Source organism: Cetorhinus maximus, chromosome 18 (assembly GCF_964194155.1).
Source record: "Cetorhinus maximus chromosome 18, sCetMax3.hap1.1, whole genome shotgun sequence".
NCBI classification, from domain to species: domain Eukaryota; kingdom Metazoa; phylum Chordata; class Chondrichthyes; order Lamniformes; family Cetorhinidae; genus Cetorhinus; species Cetorhinus maximus.
The window spans coordinates 2,448,998-2,471,845 of record NC_135896.1 but is presented as its reverse complement, the minus strand read 5'-3'; the positions used below and the strand labels follow the sequence as shown (position 1 = coordinate 2,471,845).

At 49.2% G+C, this 22,848-nt stretch overlaps 1 protein-coding gene across 2 annotated transcripts in view; it reads left to right on the top strand.

Annotated features, from left to right (window-relative positions):
• esr2a (estrogen receptor 2a) overlaps positions 1–22,848 on the top strand; it is a 145,152-nt gene that overhangs the window by 56,944 nt on the left and 65,360 nt on the right. The window contains exons 5-6 of one of the 2 annotated variants that reach the window (XM_078561959.1): positions 5,613–5,918; positions 6,461–6,599. In XM_078561959.1, coding sequence (XP_078418085.1) covers positions 5,613–5,918; positions 6,461–6,599 — 445 coding nt within the window. The remainder of the gene's footprint in view (positions 1–5,612; positions 5,919–6,460; positions 6,600–22,848) is intronic. The other variant, XM_078561960.1, reaches the window with a different exon arrangement.

The window sequence follows — 22,848 nt, the reverse complement described above, 5'->3', positions numbered from 1 at the left end:
TCATTCCGGACTTAAAGGTCTGGACTGCCCTCTTGGCCAAACCATTTGATGCAGGGTGATATGGCGAGGTCTTAACCATGTTAAGCCATTGAGACTTGTAAATCTTTGGAATTCCCCGCTGGTGAATGCTGTTCCATTATCAGACACCATTTTTCCCTGGTAAACCGTGTATCGCAAAACTCTGACACAATCTGTCTATGGTGGTGGCAGATGTGGGTGACCTCACCCCTTATACATCCCACTTGGAGTGGGTGTCGAGAAGCATGAGGAATATTGTACCCAAAAGAGGCCCCACATGGTCAAAGTGGAGGTGGACCATTGGCCTTCTGGGCCATTCCCCGGGTGCAGTGGAGCAGAAGGGGGCAATTCCTGTTCCTGTTGGCACTGTATGCAGCTCTTGACCATGTTTTCGATTTCAGAGTCCATCTCGGGTCACCATAAGTATCTGCGCGCCAACGTTTTCATTCTGGAGATGCCAGGGTGAGCACTTTGTAATTCGGTCAATAATGGCTTTCTTCCTCTGGGAGGCACAATGCTTCTCGCCCCCCACCCACCCACCCCACCCCCAACCACAGCAAGATGCCATCCTGGCACGTGAGCTCTTACCTCCTATTAGAATAGGGCTTCATTTCATCCGACTTTGGCTGGTTAGACCATCCCTGCAAGACTGACTCCCTAATGTGAGACAAAACCGGATTGCGGTTTGTCCATTCTCTGATCTGTTTGGCATTCACTGGTGATGAAGACAGACAATTTAGTAACAAGACAAGTTCTTGAGGGATGGGGACGTTCACATTGCTGTCCCTTAGAGGCAATCGGCTCAGTGTGCCGGCATCGACAATCTGGCTTCCTAGCCAGTGGATAAAAATATATTGGTAAGCAGCTAGAATCAGTGCCCACCTTTGGATCTGTGCTGAGGCGATTGGGGGTATTGCTTTATCTTCCCCAAACAAGCATAACAGTGGCTTGTGGTTGGATACAATGGTAAAGAGGTGACCATGGATGTATTGGTGGAACTTCTTAACGCCAAATACAATGGATAAGCCTTCTATCTCTATTTGTGAGTATCTTTGTTCTGCAACATTGAGTGTTCTTGAGCCAATGGGTGATTCAGAACCATTCGCCCTCCAGTGGGAGGGTACTGCCCCTGCTCCCTAAGGGGGTGCATCGCAGGTTAAAATCAATCCTTTCTTTAGGTCAAAATGTACCAACAGGGCCAATGAATGTAGTAACTGCTTTACTGTGGTAAAAGCCTCTTGTTGTGGAGCTTGCCAAGTCCAGCTGTGCTTTTTCTTGAGTAATCTGTACAATGGAGCCAGTACTGTTGACAAATTTGGGAGAAAGCGACCGTGGTAGTTAATTATTCCCAAGAAGGACCTGAGCTCTGTGGCGTTTCTCGGTGCTGGTGCCTCACGAATAGCTCTCACCTGGTCTCCTACTGGGTGAAGGACTTGCGAGTCGACCCTGTGACCCAGGCAAATCACTCCTTTTGCTTGGAAGATACATTTTTCTCTTTTCAAATGTACCCTGGCTTGTGAGAAACCCTTCAATACCTCTTCCAGGTTATCGTGGTGTTCGTCCTCTGTTAGTCCTGTTACTGGGACATCATCGAAATAAACCATCACATGAGGTAGATCTTGAAGTAAATTTTCCATAGTCCGTTGGAAAATGGCACAACCTGATGAGACTCTGAAGGGTAACCTGGTATACCTGTGTGACCCCCTATGTGTGTCGATAGTCACAAAATCCTGAGAGGCCTTTTCTAGCTCGACTTGTTGATAAATGTGACTCATGTCGAGTTTCGTATATATTATTCCCCCTGCCAGTTTGGAGTACAATTCACCAATTTCCAGTATAGGATGCCTGTCTAGTCTGGGCATTTTGTTAACAGTCAACTTGTCATCCCCACATATTCGCGCACTCTGGTCAGGCTTTAGTGCTGGAGACATAGGTGCTGCCTAGTCAGAAAATTATACAGGTTGTAAGACTCCCAACCTTTCCAGCCTGTCCAATTCAACATCAACTTTTTCTTGTAATGCCTAGGGGACTGGCCGCACCATCAAGAATCTGGGGATTGTCCCAGGATCCACGGGGATTTTAGCCTTCAGCCTCTGGATCTTCCTGAGATTTTCTCTGAACACAGAGGCATATTTCTGTAATAATTCTTGCAGGTCTTCCATTCTGAGTTGAAATATCTCGGTCCACTCCAACTTTATTTCCTTAAGCCAGTTCTGACCAAGTAGACTTGGACCCTCCCCTGCTACCACTGTTAAATTAACAGACTGATTTCCACACTGTACTGGAACCTGGCATATACCTCTCACTCGTATATCTTCACCAGCATACGTCTTTAAGTTAGCATCTGAATTTTCCAGATTTAGCGAGTAGTCTCCTCCATTCAGATATTTGAACGTTGGTTCCCCGATGACTGTCGTGGATGCCCCTGTATCCACCTCCACTCCAATGGGTTTTCCATTGACTTCCACTGTCACGTAGATTGGCTCTGTTTTACCCATTTATAATTTGTGTAGTGAGTAAATATCTGACTCTGTTTCTCCTGGATCCTCTATTATGAGGATTTCACAATTCCTGCCTTTTTGTTTGAAATTTTGTCTCAATCTGTCTTTATAATATTGCACAATCTGTCCATTACGACGGCAGTAGAAACACTTGGTTCTTTTAAATTGTCGTTTGTTTGCAGACCGTCTGGTTCCAATTCCGCTGTTGTTAATGTGGGTTTTATCTGTTAAACCATTGCTTTTTGCTGGTCTGTTAATTGTGGCTGTTTCCTGCCTTTTCACGGAGCCCTGCACTTCCGCGCCATTTCTAACCAGTGCCTCCCTCCCGACACGAAGGACAGCCCCATTTTGTGCTCCTTTGGTTGTTTCTGAATCCCTGACTGTGCCCTCCATCGCGAGCACCAACCCCAGCACCTTGCTGAAGTCCAAATTCATTTCTGACAACAACCTTTTTTGAATGGCGTCTTTGTTAATCCCACATACTAATCGGTCTCTTAACATGTCATTAATCGACGTCCCGAACTCACAGTGCTCTGTCAGTTGTTTTAAGGCTGCTACATAGCAAGCGACTGTCTCTCCATGGGCACAACACCTCGAATTAAATTTAAAACGCCGCGTTGTAACTGAGGGTTTTCTCAAAATTCACCAACTCATCAAAGCTCTTGGAATCTGGGGCATTGAGTGCGGTTAGGTTACAAGTTAGGCCGTATGGTTTACTGCCATATGTCCATAAGAGGATCGCTCGCCTCTTCTCCTCCCCCGATATGTCATGGGCCAAAAAGAAAAATGCGAGGCATTCAATACAATGTGACCAGTCATCAGTGGTCTGATCAAATGGTTCGATGCAGCCAAATTGTGGCATACTGGAGGGAGATAACTTTGCTGACTATGATGAGGGCTGTACAACAGGTCTGCAGGGCACAGCTGATCCACTTCAGTGGGAATTCTCGCGGCTTCCTTGGTGTCATCGACTGGTGGTGTTTTGCCTCGTCGCCAGCTGCTATGTTCTCCTGATGGGTCGCTTTGCTTGTAAACACGGTTGTACACCTATCCAACGGCTGGTGAGTTAGCAACAATATACTGCAGATGCAGAGACCAATATAAGGTGAAGCACATGCTGTTTATTTACACAGGAAATAGAACACTAACATGGTGCGTGCTTCTCCAATCAGACCCTACTCTAAACTAACCCTTAACATTGTAGCCTGTGCTACACAGCAATGGGGTCATACAGTCACGTGGTCAATCTGCCCACCTTCCCTTAAAGGTGTATTGCACCTCAGATTACCACACCCTCTATTGTCCAGCTAAGTTCCCGAGTGGTGCTTAATACAGCAGGTTTTCTCCAAAGGAGGTGACCCGGAGTTCTCGCTACCCCTGTAGCTGCAGGGTGAGGCCCCTTCGCCTGAATTAAATCCCACCCTATATTTACTGACTGAGCGGTCGATCTATGGAACAGGCTTCCTTGGGAGACAGTGAACTCAGACTTTATTGATTCATTCAAGTGTAAATTGGACAGAGTTCTTTCAGATAGTAACATTTTAGGGTTCAGTCTGTGAGTAATTTGAGACAGGGAGTGTGGTGAGTGTAACAGCGTCGGGAGGAAAAGGTGACTTTGGGCCTATGGCTGTTAAAGCTCTCTGCCCTGGGGTTTAAAAGCGGCACAGTAAAATACCCTCCCGTACTTCATTAGAGCCTTAGCAAACAAAAATTAACCCCCAACCACAGGAGAAGATATTAGGACAGGTGACTGAAAGATTGGTTAAAGCAGCAAAGAAAGAATTTGCATTTATTTCATGCCTTTCATGACCTCAGGACCTCCCAAGGCAATTTTCAGCCCAGTGAAGCTAAGGTAGCTTTTAAGGAGCATCTTAAAGGAGAAAATTGAGGTGTAGAGGTTGAGGGAGGGGATTCCAGAGCTTAGGGCCCAGGCAGCTGAAGGCATGGCTGCCAGTGTTGCAGAGATTAATGGTGGGATGTTTAAGAGTCCAGAGTGGAGTAGCAGATTTATGAACATACGAATTAGGAGCAGTTGGCCACTCGGCCCCTTGAGCCTGCTCCACCATTCAATAAGATTCTGGCTGATCTGATTGTAACCTCAACCCCACATTCCTGCCTACCCCGATAACCTTTCACCCCCTTGTTAGTCAAGAATCCATCCAGCTCTGCCTTAAAAATACTCAAAGACTCTGCTCCCACCGCCTTTTGAGGAAGAGAGTTCCAAAGACTCTCGACCCTCTGAGAGAAAAGATTTCTCCTAATTTCTGTTTTAAATGGGCGACCCCTTATTTTTAAACAGTGACCCCCTAGTTCTAGATTCTTCCACAAGAGGAAACATCCTCTCCACATCCACCCTGTCAAGACCCCTCAGGATCTTAAAGGTTTCAATATCTCAGAGAATTGTAGGGCTGGGGGAGATTGCAGAGATGGGGTGGGGTGGGATGGGGGTTGGCGAGGGGGGGGTCAGGCCACGGGGGCTTTGAAAAAAAATGAAAAATTTAAAATTAAGTTAGTATTGGACCAGCCGTCAGTGGACAACAGCAAGCAGAGTGGGGGATTGGTTAAGGGGACTTGGTGCGATATAAGAGTATGGGCAGCAGAATTTCGGATGAGCTGAAGTTTATGGACGTGGGGGATGGGAGGTCGGGCAGGAGAGGGTTAAAACAAACTTCCCTTTTCCTCGCAGTCAGGCGTAATCCAGGAAAGGTGAACATGAAGCTGTTGGATTGTCGTAGAAACCCAGCTCAATTGTTAATGTCCTTCAGGGAGGGAAGCCTGCTGTCCTTGCCCGGTCTGGGACTATCCACTCACTCCAGTCCCCACACCAGCATTGTTAACTCTTAAATGCCCTTTGAAGTGGTGAAGCAAGAGATTGCGTTTATATCAAACCTGCTGCCAGTGGCTGAAGAAGAGTCAAAGCACCACCTTCTCAGGGGCAACTAGGGATGGGCAATAAATGCTGGCCTGGTGTACCAAGGATGAGGGGCAAAAAGAGACCTGACCTGTAGGAGGTACCATACACTCATTGACAGATGTTCCTAAAGTGACTCCTTCTCCTTCTCTCCCTCCCTCTCCCTCTCTCTCCGATATCAGACACGAGGAGGGATCGCTGTAGTTACCGTTTGACTCGGCAGAACCGTCTCTCTAGTCAGCTGGCCCAGCACGGTAACAGAGGGAAGAGGACCATCGAGAGAGAGCTCAGCAACATCAGCGATACCTACCTGAGCCCGTTGGCTCCAGAGAAGCTGCTCAGCTCCCTGTTAGAGGCTGAACCTCCCAACGTGTACTCCTTAAAACACCCAAATAAACCTTACACCGAGGCCTCCATGATGATGTCACTGACCAACCTGGCAGACAGGGAGCTTGTTCATATGATCGCCTGGGCCAAGAAAGTTCCAGGTAACCATTCATCCTCATGATTCATCAATGGGAGCTTCACACTGCTCCAGTAGGAGGCAATATTCTGAGGCTGTGTCTAACCCCGTGCTGTACATGTCCTGGGAGTGTTTGATGGGGACAGTGTAGAGGGAGCTTTACTCTGTATCTAACCCTGTGCTGTACCTGTCCTGGGAGTGTTTGATGGGGACAGTGTAGATGGAGCTTTACTCTGTATCTAACCCCGTGCTGTACCTGTCCTGGGAGTGTTTGATGGGGACAGTGTAGAGGGAGCTTTACTCTGTATCTAACCCCGTGCTGTACCTGTCCTGGGAGTGTTTGATGAGGACAGTGTAGCGGGAGCTTTACTCTGTATCTAACCCCGTGCTGTACCTGTCCTGGGAGTGTTTGATGGGGATGGTGTAGAGGGAGCTTTACTCTGTATCTAACCCCGTGCTGTACCTGTCCTGGGAGTGTTTGAGGGGGAGAGTGTAGAGGGAGCTTTACTCTGTATCTAACCCTGTGTCACCCTGGTGATATGTCTGGTGCTGTTTTATTCTCACCAGGTTTTCTGGAACTGGATCTCCATGATCAAGTGCAGCTGCTGGAATGTTGTTGGTTGGAGGTTTTAATGGTTGGATTGATGTGGAGGTCGATCGCACATCCTGGGAAGCTCCTCTTTGCCCCGGATCTCATTCTGGACAGGTGAGGGGAATGTCATCTGCTTTCTGTCCTGGCTTTCTGGGTGTGTCTGGCCCTCTGAACCTCCCCCTACCCCCGACCTCGCATCAGCAGCTATCTCTGAATCTGCGTCAGACCGAATGTACCCTGTCCCAACCCAGTCACTTTCCCAACCTGTCAGGGAGCTGTTCACCTCGGAGTGCCTGTGACTGAGGCCCCACAGGAGGATAGGAGGAAGCACTTGTATATTTATAGCAGCTTTAACAACCTAGACAATGTGATATCCAGCCAGTGGAGGACAGTCTAGTCGCTGTTGTAATATTGGAAACGTGGCAATCGACTATGTTCAGCAAGATCCCACAGACAGGAGTATAATGGCCAGATCATCTGCTGAGAAAGAATATATTGACCAGGGTGAACTCCCTGGTCCACATCAACATAGTGGACACGAAATCTTTATATCCACCAGCTGCGGCACACAGGATCTCAGTTTACAGGCTCATTTGAAAAAATGGCACCTCTGACAGTGCAGCACTCCCTCAGTACGGACACAACAGTGCGGCGCTCCCTCAGTACTGACCCTCTGACAGTGCAGCACTCCCTCAGTACTGACCTTCCAACCGTGCAGCACTCCCTCAGTACTGACACAACAGTGCAGCACTCCCTCAGTACTGACACAACAGTGCAGCACTCCCTCAGTATTGACCTTCCAACCGTGCAGCACTCGCTCAGTACTGAACCTCTGACAGTGCAGCACTCCCTCAGTACTGACAGTGCAGTGCTCCCTCAGCACTGTCCCTTTGGCAGTGCAGCACTCCCTCAGTACTGACTCTCCGACAGTGCAGCACTCCCTCAGCACTGACCCTCCGACAGTGCAGCACTCCCTCAGCACTGACCCTCGACAGTGCAGCACTCCCTCAGCACTGACCCTCGACAGTGCAGCACTCCCTCAGTACTGACAGTGCAGTGCTTCCTCAGCACTGTCCCTCTGACAGTGCAGCACTCCCTCAGTACTGACCCTCCGACAGTGCAGCACTCCCTCAGTACTGACCCTTCGACAGTGCAGCACTCCTTCAGTACTGACTCTCCGACAGTGCAGCACTCCCTCAGCACTGACCCTCCGACAGTGCAGCACTCCCTCAGCACTGACCCTCGACAGTGCAGCACTCCCTCAGCACTGACCCTCGACAGTGCAGCACTCCCTCAGCACTGACCCTCCGACAGTGCAGCACTCCCTCAGCACTGACCCTCGACAGTGCAGCACTCCCTCAGCACTGACCCTCCGACAGTGCAGCACTCCCTCAGTACTGACCCTCCGACAGTGCGGCACTCCTTCAGTACTGACCCTCCAACAGTGCGGCACTCCTTCGGTACTGACCCTCCGACAGTGCGGCACTCCTTCAGTACTGACCCTCCGACAGTGCAGCACTCCTTCAGTACTGACCCTCCGACAGTGCAGCACTCCTTCAGTACTGACCCTCCGACAGTGCGGCACTCCTTCAATACTGACCCTCCGACAGTGCGGCACTCCTTCAGTACTGACCCTCTGACAGTGCAGCACTCCCTCAGTACTGACCCTCCGACAGTGCAGCACTCCCTCAGTACTGACCCTCCGACAGTGCAGCACTTCCTCAGTACTGACCCTCCGACAGTGCAGCACTCCCTCAGTACTGACCCTCCGACAGTGCCGCACTCCCTCAGTACTACGCTGGAAGTGTTAGCTTAAATTCTGTGCCCACCCTTCTCCAGTTGGTCTTCAGCCTCTAACCTACTGAGTTTGAGGTTTGCACGCTACCCACAGTGCATGCTAGGTTTCTCAGACAGCGTGTGTATTTGCCCGAGAGTCCTGGTATCTTGCACTGATGCCCCAGGACACACTGATACTGCCACAGGGGTATTCCTCCCATTTGCATCTGCAGGATCACGGATTCGAACTCTACCCCCTGTGGTTTGGAGACCCGTGGCCCAATGTTATCCTCAGGCCTGATCCTCAATCTGTTCCGGGTCACCTGATCTCACCTGGGGGGTACCCGGTCTCTAGGCAGGAAAACTGGAACCGGTGCCTCCTCCTTGTCTCCTCGGCCTGCGTTGTGCACTCGTTGTGTGTGTGTGATCGGGGGGCCCGGGAGTGTTTCTCCTTCCAGCCACAATCTCAGCTGACACATGATTTCATGCTGGCTGTCCAGTTAACTGGCGGAACACGGGCTGAGAGAGGCTCAGTGCTGCTGGTGGGAGGGGTGAGGGAGGAGGGCAGGCACTGAGGCAAGCGAGGGTGTGGGCAGGAGGTCTACAATGAGCTCCCTGAGGGCTGACTGCTGCTGCAGAGCTGCCTCAGGGAGCTGCAGGATTGTTCAAAGGATATTTGCAGACAGGAAATGCACACGCTGTCTCTAACACAACCACAAACAATTGACAGCAGCATCCAGAACTCCTCAACCTTCAAACATTCTCCTGGGCCCTTTCTTCCACCCGGATCGAGAATGATGCAAAAATATGACGGCTGCCTAGCCGATCAGCCCATGTGCCAAGTGTAAGAGCGCACGGACCACTAGAAATCCCAATCGATTGGTGCTTTAATTGAAGCTTTGATTGTCGGTGGGCGGGCTCCTGAGCATTGGTAGGTCAAACCCTTGGCTTTGTTTAATGACCTCTTCCTATGATTAACAACAAAAACAGAATTACCTGGAAAAACTCAGCAGGTCTGGCAGCATCGGCGGAGAAGAAAAGAGTCGACGTTTCGAGTCCTCATGACCCTTCAACAGAACTGAGTATAGTTAGGAGAGGGGAGAAATATAAGCTGGTTTAAGGTGGGGGGCGGGGGGAGAGAAGTTGTGGGGGGTGGTTGTGGGGACAAGCAAGCAGTGATAGGAGCAGATAATCAAAAGATGTCACAGACAAAGGAACAAAGAGGTGTTGAAGGTGGTGATATTATCTAAACGAATGTGCTAATTAAGAATGGATGGCAGGACACTCAAGGTACAGCTCTAGTGGGGGTGGGGTAGAAAGACTGACAGGGTATTACAGTTATAGATTTAAAAATAATGGAAATAGGTGGGAAAAGAAAAATCTATATAAATTATTGGAAAAAACAAAAGGGAGGGGGAAGAAACGGAAAGGGGGTGGGGATGGGGGGAGTGAGTTTCTTCCCCCTCCCTTTTGTTTTTCAACACCTCTTTGTTCCTTTTGTCTGTGACATCTTTTGATTATCTGCTCCTATCACTGCTTGCTTGTCCCTACAACCACCCCCCACAACTTCTCTCCCCCCGCCCCCCACCTTAAACCAGCTTATATTTCACCCCTCTCCTAACTATACTCAGTTCTGCTGAAGGGTCATGAGGACTCGAAACGTCAACTCTTTTCTTCTCCGCCGATGCTGCCAGACCTGCTGAGTTTTTCCAGGTAATTCTGTTTTTGTTTTGGATTTCCAGCATCCGCAGTAGTTTTTGTTTTTATCTTCCTATGATTATGTGATTAGTTGTCAGGTGAGGCCGACAGCTCCTCGCTTTTACTTTGTCTGTTTGACATAGAGGAGCTTGGAACAGAAGGAGGCCACTCAGCCCCTCCAGCTTGTTTTCCCACCCAGCGAGTTCGTGACATGTCTGCACCTCGACTCCATTTATTCACCCATCCTCCATATCTTTGAGGGTTTGACAGGGTAGATGCTGGGAGGCCGTTTCCTGTGGCTGAGGAATTTCGGATTAGGGATCCCAGTCGCGGGATAAGGGGCTGGTCACTTCGGGCTGAGATGAGGAGAAATTTCTTCACTTAAAGGTTGTGAATTTTTGGAATTCTCTAGCCCAGAGGGTTGTGGTTGCTCAGTCACTGAGTAAATTCAAGACAGAGATCGATAGATTTTTGGATATTAAGGGGATTAAGGGATTTTGGTGTAAGTCGGAAAGATGGAGTGAGGCCGAAGGTTGGCTGTGATCCTGTTGAGTGACAGAGCAGGCTCGGGGGGGCTGAGTGCCCTAGTCCTGCTCACATTTCTTCCGTTCTTTTTATTCCTGTTGCCCTTCATCAACTAAAAATCTTAATTTTCAACTGACCCTCAGCATCCAGAGCCTTTTGTAGAAAGTTCCAGGATTCCCCACCCTCTCGGGTACCCTGTCAGAGAGGGGAAGGGAGAAGTTGGGAGGTTAAATTGCGCTGGCTGTGAAAATGGAGATGGTTCCAGTCAGCTGAACGGGATATTTTAATTGAGTTAAATCCAGCCTGATGTCAACGAGCTGTGAAACTGTTGTGGGTCTGAACTCGAGTTTAAGTATTAAAGGAGCGTGTTTCACACTCAGATCCACATGGTTAAGTATCCACAGATGTCAAGTTAATGCAATGCTACACTTGACAAATGAGAGACCCAAGAGAATTAGGAAAACAAGCATTCTAATCCAAACCCTCCAGTTTACACTGGAAAGCAAATGAGACCTTTAAAAAAAAGCAAGAATCAATATCAGCCAGCGAGTGCTCAAAGATCAGGAGAAGCTCCAACTGGTTAAAGGTTAACTGTAGGGAAACGACCCAAAATGGAGGTGCCCAAATCAACCACAGCAACAACTTCTATTTGTATAGCTCCTTTATTGGAATAAAACATCCCAAAGCGTTTCACGAGATCATTAAGAAATAGGTTTGAATATCGAGCTGCATAAGGAGATGTTAAGACAGGTGACCAAAAGCTTGGTTAAAGAGGGAGAGGCTGTAAGGGGCATCTTAAAGGAGCAGAGAGGATCTGGGAGGGAATTCCAGAGCTAGGGGCTCAGGCTGAAGGCAAGGCCGCCAATGGTGAAGTGATGAAAATTGGGGTTGTGGAAGAAGCCAGAATGAGAGGAGTGCAGAGATCTCGGAGGGCTGTGGGAATGGAGGAGGTTACAGAGATAGGGAGGGGCGAGGCCATGGAGAGATTTGAAATCATCCTGTGTGAGATCAACATTCACTCATTTCTTCCTTGTCTGTCTCCCCTCCTCCCCACTTCTCATCTCCCTCGCTCTCCTCTCACTCTCTTCCCCCCCCAACTCCCTCTCTTGCTCTCTCCCCCTCTCTTCTCCCCCTCCTGCACCACACACGTATCCAGTCTGTCCACAGCCTTGTATCAGTTAAAAGTTCCATGTGGCACCTCCTGCCAATCCCAACCTCATTTGCCCCTCTGAGGATCTGAGAATTGTTTGATCCAAAATCTGAGGATAATAAATTCATCAATCTCTCTACTCACTCATTCTCTCTCTCTCTTCCTCCCTGTCTCTTTTTCCCTTTTTGTCTCGCTGTCTCTGTCTGTTTCTCCCTCTGTCTCTCCCCTTCACTTTCCACCTGTGTCTCTCTCCTCCCACTTTGACTCTCCCTCTATCTGTCTTTCTCTCCCCTTCACTTTCTGTCTCCCTCACTGTCTCTCTGTGTCTCTCTCTTCCTCACTGACTGGCCCTCTCTCTGTCTCTCTGTCTCTCTCTTTCCTTCCTTCACTGACTGTCTCTCCCTCTGTCTCTATCTTTCCCTCCCTCACCAACTGTCTCTCTGTGTCTCCCTCTCTCTCTGTCTTTCTCTCCCTCACTGACTCTGTGTGTGTGTGTCTCTCTCTCTCTCTGTCTCTTTCCCCTTCACTGACTGTGTGTGTGTGTGTGTGTTTGTGTATGTCCCTCTCTCTCTGTCTCTCTCTCCCTCAATGACTGTCTCTCTGTGTGTCTCTTTCTCTCTCTGTCTCTCTCTCCATAAGACCATAAGACATAGGAGCAGAAATTAGGCCATTCGGCCCATCGAGTCTGCTCCGCCATTCAATCATGGCTGATAAGTTTCTCAACCCCATTCTCCCGCCTTCTCCCCGTAACCTTTGATCCCCTTACCAATCAAGAACCTATCTATCTCGATCTTAAATACACTCAATGGCCTGGCCTCCACAGCCTTCTGTGGCAATGAATTCCATAGATTCACCACTTTCTGGCTAAAGAAGTTTCTCCTCATCTCTGTTCTAAAAGGTCTTCCCTTTACTCTGAGGCTGTGCCCTCGGGTCCTAGTCTCTCCTACTAATGGAAACATCTTCCCCACGTCCACTCTATCCAGGCCTTTCAGTATTCTGTAAGTTTCAATCAGATCCCCCCTCATCCTTCTAAACTCCATCAAGTATAGACCCAGAGTCCTCAAACGTTCCTCATATGTTAAGCCTTTTATTCCTGGGATCATTCTCGTGAACCTCCTCTGAACCCTCTCCAGGGCCAGAACATCCTTCCTGAGATACGGGGCCCAAAATTGCTCACAATATTCTAAACGTGGTCTGACCAGAGCCTTATAAAGCCTCAGCAGCACATCCCTGCTTTTATATTCTAGTCCTCTTGAAATAAATGCCAACATTGCATTTGCCTTCCTAACTACCGACTCAACCTGCAAGTTAACCTTCAGAGAATCTTGGACTAGGACTCCCAAGTCCCTTTGCACTCCAGATTTCTGAATTCTCTCCCCATTTAGAAAATAGTCTATGCCTCTATTCTTCCTACCAAAGTGCATGTCCTCACACTTGCCCACATTGTATTCCATCTGCCACTTCTTTGCCCATTCTCCTAACCTGTCCAAATCCTTCTGCAGCCTCCCTGCCTCCTCAATACTACCTGTCCCTCCATCTATCTTTGTATCATCTGCAAACTTAGCCAGGATGCCCTCAGTTCCTTCATCTAGATCATTACTGTATAAAGTGAAAAGTTGTGGTCCCAACACTGACCCCTGCGGAACTCCACTAGTCACTGGCCGCCATCCTGAGAAGGACCCCTTTATCCCCACTCTCTGCCTCCTGCCAGACAGCCAATCTTCTATCCATGCTAGTACCTTGCCTCTAACACCATGGGCTCTTATCTTACTGAGCAGCCTCCTGTGCGGCACCTTGTCAAAGGCCTTCTGGAAGTCCAAGTAGATAACATCCATTGGCTCTCCTTTGTCTAACCTTCTCGTTACCTCCTCAAAGAATTCTAACAGATTTGTCAGGCATGACCTCCCCTTGATGAAACCATGCTGACTTTGCCCTATTTTACCATGCACTTCCAAGTATTCTGAAATCTCATCCTTAATAATGGACTCTAAAATCTTACCAACGACCGAGGTCAGGCTAATCAGCCTGTAATTTCCTGTCTTTTGCCTCACTCCGTTCTTAAACAGGGGGGTTACATTAGCGATTTTCCAGTCCTCTGGGACCCTCCCTGACTCCAGTGATTCCTGAAAGATCACCACTAATGCCTCCACTATCTCTTCAGCTATCTCCTTCAGAACTCTGGGGTGTAATCCATCTGGTCCACGTGATTTATCCACCTTCAGACTTTTCAGTTTTCCTTCTCCTTGGTAATGGCCACCATACTCACCTCTGCCCCCTGACTCTCTTGAACTTTGGGGATGTCACTCGTGTCTTCCACTGTGAAGACTGACACAAAGTTCCTATTCAGTTCCTCCGCCATTTCTTTGTTCCCCACTACTACTTCTCCAGCGTCATTTTCCAGCGGCCCAATGTCCACTTTGCCTCTCTCTTACCCTTTATATATCTAAAAAAACTCTTGCAATCTTCTTTTATATTACTGGCTAGTTTACCCCCATATTTAATCTTCTCCCTCCTTTTTTCTTTTTTAGCTGTCCTCTGTTGGTCTTTGTAGGCTTCCCAATCCCCTGGTTTCCCACTGCTCTTCGCCGCATTGTATGCTTTCTCTTTAGCTTTTATGCTGTCCCTGACTTCCCTTGTCAGCCATGGTTGCCTCGTCCTCCCTTTAGTATGCTTCTTCTTCCTAGGGATGAATTTTTGCTGTGTCTCCCAAATTACTCCCAGAAACTCCTGCCATTGCTGTTCCACTGTCTTTCCTGCTAGGCTCATCTCCCAGTCAATTCTGGCCAGCTCCTCCCTCATGCCTCTGTAGTTGCCTTTATTCAACTGTAATACCGTTACATCTGATTCCAGCTTTTTCCTCTCAAATTGCAGGGTAAATTCTATCATATTATGGTCACTTCCTCATAAGGGTTCCTTCACCTTAAACTCCCTTATCAAATCTGCCTCATTACACATCACTAAATCTAGAATTGCCTGTTCCCTAGTGGGCTCCACCACAAGCTGCTCCAAAAAGCCATCTTGTAGACATTCCACAAATTCCTTTTCTTGGGATCCACTACCAACCTATCCCCCATGATCACTGTAACCTTGCCTTTCTTACACATCTTTTCTATCTCCTGGTGTATCTAGTGCCCCACATCCTGACCACATCCTGTACATAACTCCCATTATGGTTTTTTTACCTTGGCGGTTCCTCAACTCTACCCACACAGATTCTACATCATCTGACCTTACATCATTTCTTGCTATCGATTTAATTTCATTTCTTACTATCAAAGCAACCCCACCCCCTCTGCCAACCTGCCTATCTTTTCGATAGGATGTATATCCTTGGATATTTAGCTCCCTGTCCTGATCCCCTTGCAGCCATGTCTCCGCGATGCCCACCACATCATACCTGCCAATTTCAATCTGCGCCACGAGCTCATTTACCTTATTTCGTATACTGTGTGCATTCAGATACAACACCTTCAGTCCTGTATTTCCCGTCCCCTTTCTCATTGTCGTCCCTTTATCTGATGTGCTTGAGGTTAGATTCCTAGCTCTTTCCAAACACTCTGTCCTATTTTGTGTTCTGGGGACTTTAATAGCCTCTCCTGGGCTCTCCTTTCTTTTCAGTTTTTCATAATTTTCCATGAAGTTGAATCCACCCCCCCACATGCTAACCTGCTGCTTTGTTTCCCATTAGTCATACTTCTTGGAGTTTTACCCTTCCCTCCCCCCCTCACTTTCTAGTTTAAAGTCCTGTTGACCACCCTATTTACCCTTTTCGCTAGAACATTGGTCCCAGATCGGTTCAGGTGGAGACCGTCCCAACGGTACAGACCCCTTCTGTTCCAATACTGATGCCAGTGCCCCACGAAATGGAACCCCTCTTTCCTGCAACACTCCCTTAGCCACATGTTTACTTCCCTTATTCTCATGTCCCTATGCCCTATCCCTCACTGACTGACTGTCTCTCTATCTCTCTTTCTCCCTCACTATCTCTCTATGTCTCTTTCTCCCTCACTGTCTCTCTATGTCTCTTTCTCCCTCACTGTCTCTCTATGTCTCTGTCTCCCTCACTATCTCTCTATGTCTCTTTCTCCCTCACTGTCTCTCTGTCTCTTTCTCCCTCACTGTCTCTCTATGTCTCTTTCCCCCTCACTGTCTCTCTATGTCTCTTTCCCCCTCACTGTCTCTCTATGTCTCTGTCTCCCTCACTGTCTCTCTATGTCTCTTTCCCCCTCACTGTCTCTCTATATCTCTTTCTCCCTCACTGTCTCTCTATCTCTCTTTCCCCCTCACTGTCTCTCTATGTCTCTTTCCCCCTCACTGTCTCTCTATCTCTCTTTCCCCCTCACTGTCTCTCTATGTCTCTTTCTCCCTCACTGTCTCTCTATGTCTCTTTCTCCCTCACTGTCTCTCTATCTCTCTTTCCCCCTCACTGTCTCTCTATGTCTCTTTCTCCCTCACTGTCTCTCTATGTCTCTTTCTCCATCACTGTCTCTCTATGTCTCTTTCCCCCTCACTGTCTCTCTATGTCTCTTTCTCCCTCACTGTCTCTCTATGTCTCTTTCTCCCTCACTGTCTCTCTATGTCTCTTTCCCCCTCACTGTCTCTCTATGTCTCTTTCTCCCTCACTGTCTCTCTATGTCTCTTTCCCCCTCACTGTCTCTCTATGTCTCTGTCTCCCTCACTGTCTCTCTATGTCTCTTTCCCCCTCACTGTCTCTCTATCTCTCTTTCTCCCTCACTGTCTCTCTATGTCTCTTTCTCCCTCACTGTCTCTCTATCTCTCTTTCTCCCTCACTGTCTCTCTATCTCTCTTTCCCCCTCACTGTCTCTCTATGTCTCTTTCCCCCTCACTGTCTCTCTATGTCTCTTTCTCCCTCACTGTCTCTCTATGTCTCTTTCCCCCTCACTGTCTCTCTATGTCTCTTTCTCCCTCACTGTCTCTCTATGTCTCTTTCCCCCTCACTGTCTCTCTATGTCTCTGTCTCCCTCACTGTCTCTCTATGTCTCTTTCCCCCTCACTGTCTCTCTATCTCTCTTTCTCCCTCACTGTCTCTCTATGTCTCTTTCTCCCTCACTGTCTCTCTATGTCTCTTTCTCCCTCACTGTCTCTCTATGTCTCTTTCTCCCTCACTGTCTCTCTATGTCTCTTTCTCCCTCACTGTCTCTCTATGTCTCTTTCCCCCTCACTGTCTCTCTATGTCTCTTTCCCCCTCACTGTCTCTCTATGTCTCTTTCTCCCTCACTGTCTCTCTATGTCTCTGTCTCTCTCCATCTCTGGTGAGGTCTTCAAACTGCACTCATACTTTTAAAACTTAACTTCTATTACAGCGTAAATTCCACCATTGGATGGGACTGAAGCAGAATCTGATTCTCATTTTGGTGCCAAAAGAACACTTTGTTCATTTTGAAATCAATAAAATGAACAACCTCAACCCGGCTCCTGAGCCTTAAATTCCTGTTTGACTCGGAACACAAATCGGGGTAGAAAGAAAAACATTTTATTTAAACACCACCACCTTCATTAGACAAACTCATTAACTAGGGGCTGGGCATAATGGGAAGGGTATCTGCATTCTTACTGTGTTGTGATGGAATGAACAAGATGTTTCATTAACATTTCTGTAACTTGTTGCTTGCCGGCATTTAAGTGTCGGCACCAGTGCTCATTACAGAGCCGAGAAGTCCAGTGCTGTGCACTTCCCCTTCCCTCTGTCAGCAGTGATGACTGGTTTTGCATCGCCTGGTATATATTTCTCAGGTGGGGCTGGTATAGGCCCGTTTCCATAGTGATGGGTTGACCCGCTTGACCCTTGTAGGCCTTTTGACTGAGTTATGGGGCAGAGAGAGAGTCTCTCCCCACATACTCCTCGGGATTGGGACCCAGCAAGGGTGAGCACCACTGGAAGGGGTAATGGGGGAGGGGATGATGGGTGGCCATTGTTAATCCTTAGGTCTGAGAGAGACACCAGGCGTTGGCCGGGATAAAATGGCTTGTTGAAGAGGGAAAGAAAATGAAATATAACGTCATAATTTAAAAATAAACAGACAAATCTAAACAGCTTGTGTTAGAACCTCAAATAATTTATTTTTTTATCACTTACAGGGCTGTTGGCAATGGTAACAGGCAGTTGGGCTAGACGCCATCAGAAATTAATAAAACCCTTTTAACATTGAGACTCTTGTCCATGTCAGACGTGGCCTTAGGACCTGTTTTCAGTGTGAATCTTCCTCACATCTGGCTGTTTGTCTGTCTTCCTAAAGATATCATGGAAAGGGGGAGGGGCTACATCATCTCCAACAAATGATGTCCTCCTCCAGCCTGTGAAGGAAGGGAGAGGTTCAGGGGAAGACAGAAATGTCTTCACTGTCATCTTTCCTCCACTCTGTCAACCCACACCCTCCTCCCTCCTCAACCACCTCCCCATCCCCCACACCTCTCTCCCATCTCCTCCCACAGCCTGTGCCCCATTCCCAACCTCACCCTCTGCCACTCCACACTCTTCAATCCCCTCCCATACCACCTTAACCCAGCACAAATCCCCCACCCAGCTTCTTAACATGCACCTTACCCATTCTCCCATCCCCATCCCCACCCCCATTCTCCAATTCCATTCTTAAAATTTATTCTTTCACAGGATGTAGGCGTTGCTGGCTGGGCCAACATTTTTATTGCCCATCCCTAATTGCCCGTGAGAAGGCGGTGGTGAGCTGCCTTCTTGAACCGCTACAGTCCATGCGGTGTAGGTACACCCCCAGTGCTGTTAGGGAGGGAGTTCCAGGATTTTGACCCAGCGACAGTGAGGGAACGGTGATATATTTCCAAGTCAGGATGGTGAGTGGCTTGGAGGGGAACTTCCAGGTGGTGGTGTTCCCATCTATCTGCTGCCCTTGTCCTTTTGGATGGTAGCGGTCGTGGGTTTGGAAGGTGCTGTCTAAGGAGCCTTGGTGAGTTGCTGCAGTGCATCTTGTAGATGGTACACACACTGCTGCTACTGTGCATCGGTGGTGGAGGGAGTGAATGTTTGTGGATGGGGTGCCAATCAAGCGGGGCTGCTTTGTCCTGGATGGTGTTGAGTTTCTTGAGGTGTTGTGGGAGCTGCACTCATCCAGGCAAGTGGGGAATATTCCATCACACTCCCGAGTTAGATTTATTAGTGACTATCTTCATGGGCTCTAGTTTTGGTTTCTTCTCACCATACTGATGTCAGTGTCATAATTTATTGCATTCAGGCATTAATCTCTGTAATAAGAGGGTTGGTTCCAGTCCCTCCTGCCGTACATGTCTCACCTGCTACTGTACAGACATAACTAAGCCCTTAGTCAACCTCAGGCACTGATGGAAATGACTCTGACACACTCTGGTGTGGGAGCCTCTCTCGGTGAGACCTCTGTGTCAGGAATGTCTGCTCCAACAACACATTGAGCCGGACTCTTTGCTGAGTGGTCGGGCAGACGCCCAACATCATGGCACAGGCGCTGCTGACTCCTGCGCGTACCCGTCGACAATTCAAAGGCCCATTAGGGCCATGAAAGATTGAATTAAATCTTTCGCTGCCCGTCCAGCCTAACGGTCAGCGGGTGGGCGAGAAGGCCAAGCGGCCTTTGCATTTTTTAGGAAACCTGATCCACGGGTGGGATGAGGCTTCCAACAGCAAATAAAAATCAAATAAACATTTTAACATCTAATTTATAACATGTCCCAGCCCACATGACAGAGTCACATGACAGGACATGGTTTTTAACACCTTAAAAGTCTTTATTTTTTATTTTCAAACCTCTTCATCTCCAGCTTTTCCAGCGCACACCTGCGCAGATGGGCAAACTCCTGCTCTCACCCTCCCCCCTCGCCCCCCGACACAGACAGCACTGGGCACTGGGCACTGGGCGCTGGGCACTGGGCACTGCTGCACCCTGGGGGGGCCTTAATCAGCCGGCCCCAATTGCGGGCAGTGGTCTGCTTCCCGACCCCTCCCACCCACCCCCTCCCCTCCCCCCACCCCCTCCCCTGTCCCCCGCCCACCCCCTCCCCTCCCCCCGCCCACCCCCTCCCCTCCCCCCGCCCACCCCCTCCCCTCCCCCCACCCCCTCCCCTGTCCCCCGCCCACCCCCTCCCCTGCCCCCGCCCACCCCCTCCCCTCCCCCTGCCCATCCACTCCCCTGCCCCCGCCCACCCCCTCACCTGCCCCCGCCCAACCCCTCCCCTCCCCCACCCACCCCCTCCCCTCCCCCCACCCAGCCCCTCCCCTGCCCCGCCCACTCCCTCGCCTGCCCCCGCCCACCCCCTCCCCTGCCCCCGCCCAACCCCTCCCCTGCCCCCGCCCACTCCCTCACCTGCCCCCGCCCACCCCCTCCCCTGCCCCCCGCCCATCCACTCCCCTGTCCCCGCCCACCCCCTCCACTGCCCCTGCCCACCCCCTCCGCTGCCCTCACCCACCCCGTCCGCTGCCCCCGCCCACCCCCTCGCCTGCCCCCACCCACCCCCACGCCTGCCCCCACCCACCCCCTCACCTGCCCCTGCCCAACCCCTCCCCTGCCCCCACCCCCGCCGAATGTGCCCAATGAGGGGGAAATCCTGGCCTTTATGTATCAGTGAACCACACTCAGCAACACTCCTCCCTCCTGTGACTGGACTCCAGTAACTGAGCTTTGCTGACCTCACCCCTGCCTCTCTACACTTGTTGCACGATGGTCTTCATTTTTCATGTGAGTAACACCCCTCCCCTGTTAAATCCCGAAATTGTAGCCCCTCTTCTTCCATCTGACCATCGAATCCTTCGGCGCGGAAAGGGGCCATTCAGCCCATCGTGGCTGTGGCTGGCCCTTTGAAAGAGCGATCCAATTACTCCCACTCCGCCTTGCCCTTTCCCCCTAGGCCCCGCCAACTCCTTTCCCTGTGAAAGTATCTCTCCAGCTTCAATCAGCCAAAGAAACAGTCGAAGAATTGAAACCGGGAGAAGTTACCCAAGGGCAGGAGGAGGAGAGAATAGGAGCAATTCCAAAGGTGTAAAATACAGTGAGTGTTGGTTCAGACACATCTGGAAAGAGAGAAGACAGCTGGAATCGGAAAGCTTGCCTTTCTCGGTGGAGACAGACAGAGGGAAAGGAACACACAGGAAATAATCAAAAAGGTGGAAGGGATCCTGGCCTTTATATCGAGAGGACTAGAATACCAGAGAGTAGAAGGTGGTGCTTCACCTACACAAAGCCCTGGTTAGACCACACCTGGAGCCACTGTGAGCAGTTCACCTTAGGAAGGATATATTGGCCGTGGAGGGAATGGGATGTAGATTTACCAGGTTGGTAGCTGATTTCCAAGAATTAAATTACAAGAAGAGATTATACAAACTGGGGCAGTATTCCCTGGATTTTTGAAGGTTCAGAGGTGGTGATTTGATCAAAATTTTCAAGATAGTGAGGGGAACGGATAGGGTTTGATAGAGAGAATCTATTTCCACTGGTTGGGGAGTCTGGGACCATGGGGCAGAGTCTGAAAAAGAGAGGCGGACATTTCAGGAGTGAAATTAGGAAATATCTCTTCACAAAATAGGTGGGAGAAGTTTGGAACTCTCTTCTGCAAACGACAATTGAAGCCTGATTGTTTGTTAAATCTGTGATTAATGGATTTGTGTTATCCAAAGGTATTAAGGGACATGGAGTTAGGTTACAAATCAGCCATGATCTGATTGAATAGGGGTGGAACAGGCTCAAGGGGCTGAATGGCCTCCTCCTGTTCCTGTGTTCCAATGGCAGAGTGGTCGAGGAAGCAGGGAATGGGAGGGGATAGGGAAAGGTAGAATGAAGGATGGAGTGACTGATGATGAAGAAAGAAAATCACTGACAAAATCTAGAGAAATACCGACCATACTGGCGAGAGTTGATGGTTCAGAGAGGCTGAAGGGAAACAAAGGTAGATAATCAGAGAGAAAATTGACATGTTTTATATTCTTAAAACTTGTGACCTTCACAAAGTGTAAAATTGTTATTTGAATTGTTAGTAAATTTACTCAGAAAGTGCTCTGAAATAACATCAAATTGTGGGGCTCCAGCAGCAGCGAGTGGAGAGGGAGGATGGGCTGTCCGGACTTTGTCGGTTTTTAGCTGTAATGGACTTGAGAATGATTATAGAGCTTGTGTTTCAGCAACATGTGCAAACCTTGAGTGAATGTAGTCTGACCATTAGGCATAGTACCTCAGAGTAGAGAGAGAGAGAGAGAGTGTCTGTGTCAGTGAATGCGTGTCAGTGTGTGTGTGTCAGTGAGTATCTGTGTCAGTGAGTATGTCAGTGTGTGTGTGTGTGTGTGTCAGTGAGTGTGTGTCAGTGTGAGTATCTGTGTCAGTGAGTATCTGTGTCAGTGAGTATGTCAGTGTGTGTGTGTGTCAGTGTGTGTGTGTCAGTGAGTGTGTGTGTCAGTGTGAGTATCTGTGTCAGTGAGTGTGTGTGTCAGTGTGAGTATCTGTGTCAGTGAGTGTGTGTGTCAGTGTGAGTATCTGTGTCAGTGAGTGTGTGTGTCAGTGTGAGTACCTGTGTCAGTGTCTGTCTGTGTCAGTGCATGTCAGTGAGTGTGTATCTCTGTGTGTGTATCTCTGTGTGTGTGTCTCTGCGTGTGTGTCTGTGAGTGTGTGTTAGTGAGTGTGGCTCTGTGTGAATGTCTGTGTGTGTGCGTGTGTGTCTGTATTTGTGTGTCAGTGTGTGTCCGTGTGTGTGACCATGTGTGCCTGTCTTTCTGTATCTAACCTTCTGATACCCTAACCAAGTGCCTATTCCACATGTTAGAGCCGATGTAATGATGATATTTTCTGTAGAACTGTATTTGGTCACGTTCCATGTGTTGACATGGGGCAGGATCTTCCTGTTGGCGAGTGGGGGCGGGGGCCAGGCCCGCTCGCTGACGGGTAAAAGGACGCGGGATGATGATGTCGGGAGGAACTCCTGACATCATCCTGCGTCATTTCCATTTTCAGGTGGGCGGGGGCGCAGCCGAGTCAGCTGTGCGCCCGCCCACCTGTCAACAGCCTATTGAGGCCATTAAAAACCCATTTAGATAATTAGTGGACCTGCCCATCCAACCTTAAGGTTGGCGGGCAGGCTGGGAGACCTGGCGGGCATCAGAAAAAGCCTGAAACCTCATCCACGGGCGGAATGAGGTTTCATGAGCGATTTATAATCTGCACATTGAGTTTCAATAAAAGTTATGGCCGTGTCCCAACTCGTGTGACA